At 36.4% G+C, this 6,000-nt stretch overlaps 1 protein-coding gene across 1 annotated transcript in view; it reads left to right on the forward strand.

The window, feature by feature from the left end:
• The window catches only part of LOC106130894 (headcase protein), a 67,399-nt gene extending 63,731 nt beyond the window's left edge, over positions 1 to 3,668 (forward strand). The window contains exons 3-5 of the mRNA XM_013329834.2: positions 479 to 667; positions 2,920 to 3,108; positions 3,347 to 3,668. Coding sequence (XP_013185288.2) covers positions 479 to 667; positions 2,920 to 3,108; positions 3,347 to 3,517 — 549 coding nt within the window. The 3' untranslated portion in view covers positions 3,518 to 3,668. The remainder of the gene's footprint in view (positions 1 to 478; positions 668 to 2,919; positions 3,109 to 3,346) is intronic.
• Positions 3,669 to 6,000: the final 2,332 nt, after the last annotated feature.

Consider the following 6,000-nt stretch of genomic DNA (forward strand, 5'->3'; position numbering starts at 1 on the left):
TGCATTAATCGCAATATGTAAATGGGATATGAAATATTGAAATTGCGAGAGTGGTTTTACAATGACTACGATTTAGGGTCTTTGTTAGAAAGTTAGTCGTAAGTACGGCTTATACTTGGTCTGCTTTTCATTTTCATGGATAGTGGATACTAGCTATCTTTGAGTTATAATAATATGCAAAAGTATATGTATTTACCACTAAAAAAAAACCTTGCTTTACTTACCCAACATATTGCAAACAGAAGCTAATACGTATCAATCTGAGACTTTACTATATTCATCAGAATTAACAACATATTGTGCATATTTTTTTATACTTACAAATTGACGGGTTACCCGTAGCCTTCGGTAGGAAAGGAGTTCCTTCGAAGAAGGAAGTATTCGAGCATTCTCGCAATAGGTGATCACTTACAAAGAGAAGAGTGGGGATAACAAACCAGATTATAACGACGTTAATATAAATATTTTCTTCTAACAGATCGAAGACGAGGGTAATCATGGCAACGACGAGACGAGGCTGTTCATCCTGTCAACGCTCGCCGGCCAGCACAAGCCCAGGGTCTCCTGTGCCCTGTGCAAGGAGACGCTCCATGTCTTCGACCGGTATCCCTTGGTTGATGGCACCTTTTTCTTGAGCCCCATTCAGCATACCAGCAGCGCTGTTGAGGTATGTGTTAAAAAAGAGATATGCTAGATTGTTAAGTTCTTAGCTTTAAACTTGAGCTTCTGTTTGAATACATTTACTGTATTGAGAGAATTCTTTCTTCTTTTGCCGCTATAAAAAAAAAACTATTATTTAGTTTAAAAACCTATTGTGATATTTTTGACCTTATAGTTAATAACAAAATCCAAATAAAATTTTAAGTTTAGAGAAATAAATAAAAATGAAATCGCGTGATCCAATCAAAAAGTTTCATCTACTTCAGTTAATGGTTAAAAAAATATATAATTAACTTTCGAAACTTGCGAATACCTGAAGTACATGACTGAAATTCTTGGAAAATTTAGCTTAAAGGTGAACTGATAAAAAAGTTTGATAATAATGGCTGCCACAAACTGTGAATTGGAGTGGTTCGTGTTTCGTTAAACTTTGGCAATCACGATATCTTACAAGATTATTAGAGACGATAACATCAATGTATTTTTAAAACAAAAAAGTTATTGTTCATGACACTATTTTTTTTTTGTTTTAAAAACAGAGTGCTTTTAAACTAAGTTTAAATCTACCACCGGTTTCGATAGTGCAAACTAATATTTTATCGAAAACAAAAAATTCTTTAGGTCATATATACCTTTAATCATTTGAATCTCAATTCCATCACCAAGCCGTACAATTAAACGTCGCCGTGGCCTTTCAGTCTTTATAAGACTGTTGGCTCTGTCTACCCCGCAAGGGATATAAACGTAATTATATGTATGTATGTATCATAGAGTATTTATTTCCATAGAATACAAAAAGTGATTTCTGTATTCTGTGAGTATTCCTAATAGAAATTCTTCCCAAGACTTTTTGACCTGCCTATGTTCAGAGAAAGAAAATAAATAATTTTTTTTCTAATATACCTACCTGAAACCATACGATACGTTGGCAAATTTTATTTTTAATCAAATTATAGCGCAGATCAAAACTGAGTATTGTAAAAAACAATTCAAATCCATTCTCGTTTACCAAACATGTTTATATTCTTTAAACAAAACTTTATTTCAATGTACAACCAGACAGTCTGCCAATAGCTCCTTTGTTTTAAAATATCTGAATCACAAGTTTATATCTGTAAACTTAAATAAGATTCCGCCAAGTTTGTTCAAGTCTACGAAATAACAAACGCTCCTTAAGTGAGTACAAACAATAAGAGGTGAAGCTTCATGAATATGTTCTTGAAGTTCGTTGTTCTGTGGAAAGTTTGTATAGACCGTGGGTGGGGGAACAAGTTAATTTATTGGGTGCAATTAGTTTTATGAACTGGTAAAAAGGTGACAGGACAAGGGAAACTAAAAATACTTATGAAAAATGTAATAATCTTCTTAGTCAGATTATTAACTTCAAAAATGCTGATTGGATTAAATAATTCTAAAATTTATCACTAAGTAAATTGTAGTTAGTAGTTTACTGTAAAAAAATATTTGCTTCGAGCATTTACATTAACACTAATGACGAGAACATTTAAAGCAGAAATATTAAGTTTATCCATCTAAATGTATTCACTTTCCAACGAATAACATATTCTCGTATTTTTCTTTAAGAATAAGTTTGCGTTTCCTTGCTCTCTGTTTGTGTACACATAACTCGGGACTTCTGACACTGTTTGTTTAAAACGTTAAAGAGAAACATGGCGACGGATACGATGTTTGTATAACGTTTGAATTAGCATGCGCCCTAAAGGATTCCCACTTTACGGCATGAAGTGTCGCCTAAAAGGGTCAGGATGACTTGTTTGAGAACTGACTTTTTTCAGTTGCACGTTTGGTTTATGTGTGAAGTGAGTTTTTGCCACTTGCTTTTTTGTTGCGAGGTTGTGATGAATGGGATAGAGCTTTATTCAGTAGCATTTTATAGTACCTCGGTGAGGTGCGTGATAGTCGAGAGATATGAAAGGCTTTCAATTTGCAATTGGAACTCTTTGAAATAAAATTGATATTGATCTGGCTAACATAAGGCTGTGATTTAGGACATTGGTAGGAATGAACTTTAAAGAAAAGACCTTTGAAAGACTTATTTGTGCCATAAAATTCTTTTAAAAATCTCTGACTTGGGACACTGATAGTAGAAAAATTCCTTCAAAATAACATAGAGCTAAACATGATGATGAAAACAAAATTAGAGGCGATAATACAAAAATGAGTGTTAAAAATAATCAAAATTAACAAAACCTATTTTTCCCACGTTACAATTCTTAATTTTATTTCATCTTTTCATAGGTGAAGGTAGAAGGGCGTACGCAGTATTTAACCTGCGTGTGCATGGGCTGCCTGGAGCGCTGCGACCCAGAACGCACCATCCGCTGCCGGTTCTGTGGCCAGAAGTGGGATGGCTCGTCCTTGGTCCTTGGCACCATGTACTCCTATGACATCTTCATGGCCACGCCCTGTTGCGCTGAACGATTGAAGGTAAATGTTTAGCTGTACTTTACAGGTAGTCATCATATCAGGATATCTATTAGGGTATTTTAGCGACTTTCTTATGAATGGGAATTTATAACCCGTGCTGGCGTCCTAATCCTAATTAGTGAATTTTGTGGTGCTCGCCAAGAGGTTTAATCACAGGTCAAATAAATAGGTATTACCGGAATGTTCATATTAAATTCCAGTTGTCATCTAAAACTAATTTTGATAATTTCGTCTACAGTGCAACAGCTGCTACAAGCCGCTGCTCCACCCGCAACAGCGGCTGAACTACTCGGACTACTCTCACCCGCTGACGTGCCCGCACTGCCGCGCGCTGGACTCCCACTTCGTCAAGCCCCTCGGCTACTGCTACACAAAACGGGCCTACCCGCTCTTCCAGCAGTGGCCATAACAGTCGGCGGTGCCGGGGACCTCCCCCGGCACCCCCCCTGCTACCGCTGATACGTGGAATCCCGCACCGTCCCCCCCGCGCCGCGCCTCCCCGCCGGCCCTCCGGCCAGTCGTCAATACGAGTATGGCTTCGCGCGCGCCTGAACCCCCAGCTGAAGAACCCGCTAAGTACCTCGCTCCGACCCTCGCCAGCATCACCGAGTCTCTCTCCTTACTCGGCCTCAGCCCGGAGACTCTAGCCATGAGCCTCGGTGAGTCTCTAGCCGACCGGTACCTAGCCACTCTTCGGCCCAAGCCCGTGTCGCTCGAGCGCCCGGCCCTCGGCGGCTGCGGCAGCCTCCGCCGCGCGCCCCTCGCCGAACCCTCCCTTCAGCTGTTCTCGAACGACTTCATCGACTACTTAAACCAAATCGCGTAATCAGTGATGGACTCGAACAATTGTGTCAGTGACGCTAGGAATAATTTCTGTTAAATTAAGTTGGTATTATTGCAAATAATTTTATGTGTCGGTTTAAATCATACTATTGATTTTATTTTAATTTTATTCTGCACTTTGTTGATTAGATGTTGTTTTTATCGGAAATAACGATTAGTAAAAGTGACGCCAGAAATTGCATTTTTGTTTTTTCGATTGAATTCTGTAGTACCCTTTAGGAGACGGCGGTTTAAATTATTACCTACATTTCAGTGATAATGATGTAGCCCTATCTAATAGGGACTATTGAGCGGTGTGTTGTTTAGTTCAATTTAGTTTATTAGTTATGTTTTATTTTAGCAAAATTTTAAAGCTAACTTAAGTGTTATACAATATTTTCGTAGGTTTATTGCGATCATTTTATTTTCTCCCACCAAATGGCTCTTTGACGGTAGCGATTCAACGAAAGACGCCATGTTAGTTTATTCTTTATCATTTTAACTCTACTTTTAATTTAAACAATAACGATGGTAGAGGATTTTAATCGTAAGTTATTGCTGTGTCACCAATAATATGATTAGCCTGTCTATATCTATTATAGTTATTGTAGGATTGTGTATCGTGAATTGTTTTTTTTTATTATTATCTTATTTTATTCTTATCTCAGTGATTAGTGGAGAAAATTGAATAAATTAAAAAAATTCTAACTATATTGTTTTTGGAATCGTGCCATATCAGATAAAATATTGCTATTTAGTTATTTTTGAGTGAAAATTATATCTCTTTAAATGAACCTCTAATCATTGAGACAATGTTTATTGCATTTTCAAAAAGACGAGAGCTATTTCTTTTTTGTTTTTGTTTTTTGTTAAACTCTTCAGAACTTTCGGCGTACTTCGTAGTTTAGGTTAAGGGTTTTCTTATAATTATCATGAATGTCTATTTATTTGTAAGTGAATAGCGCTTCAACATAAATAAGCGTACTATAAGTGATGTGCACATTTACTCATAACTGGTTAATGTTAACGTTTTAGATAAGGTTTTTTATACATTTGATACTTATTACTCGCAAAGTGATTACAAGTGATAAATCTTAGTTCTAGTGCGTGTTTAGTGATAATAAAGTGGTGCGGATCAAAAACGGGATCGTTAGGACTTGTGACATATGAGGAACAACGTGATAGAAACATATGGCCTGAAATAGGTTTACGCGAAAGATGTTTAGAAATGGCCGTTTTGTCAGATCTACTGAACTTTGAATCCGAATAATAGCTCTATCATCGAAATGTATGCACACTGCACAGGGCGTGTTTGCTAAGGCCACAGATTCGAAAACATCCACAAGAGTAGACCAGTTAGGGAATTGAAGCTTTCTAACTCAGCATCATTATAATGTAGGTCTAATGAACGTTCCTTAATTTCGAAATCCAGATTTCATACTCATCATAAAATATTATCCAGTTGGTCTGACAAATCCGACCGTATTATGAAAATCGAATGCCTTTTTTGTAATTCGAATTGGAACGTTTTTAAATTAACGGTTAATATCAGGCACTGATTCGCTGAACGTTTTAGGCAATAATTCTTATAAAGACTTACACTTTTTATAAATGAAATTTTTTGCATTCTTCTTAAAATCGATACTGCCATTTACCTTACTAAATTAGGCGGGGATTCGACGATAGTGTTGTCACTTGTTTCTATGTGATTCATATAGAAATGATTTTAAACACTTGATGCGAATCCCTTATCTTTCTTGTATAACACATTTGTTGCGTAGTAAGTAGATGGTCATTTATCATCGTCATTATTAAGAAGATTGTATTTCTATCAGCTTCTATCTGTGGTGAAGTTCTTCGATTACAAACACTTAGTCCGTTATCCATAAAAAAATGTGTACAACTTCGAATTTATTCACGATCGTATCAAGGCATGTCTTCCGTCTCTCACTTTGAGGTTTACCAAGAAAGAGAGAATATATACAGAAACTGGATTACAAATTACATCATAATATGATTTTGTTAATAAAAAATATATTTCAAAGTTCATGGAAATCGGTCTAGTGTTTG

The sequence above is a fragment of the Amyelois transitella genome, chromosome 14, assembly GCF_032362555.1.
Source record: "Amyelois transitella isolate CPQ chromosome 14, ilAmyTran1.1, whole genome shotgun sequence".
In the NCBI taxonomy this organism is placed as follows: domain Eukaryota; kingdom Metazoa; phylum Arthropoda; class Insecta; order Lepidoptera; family Pyralidae; genus Amyelois; species Amyelois transitella.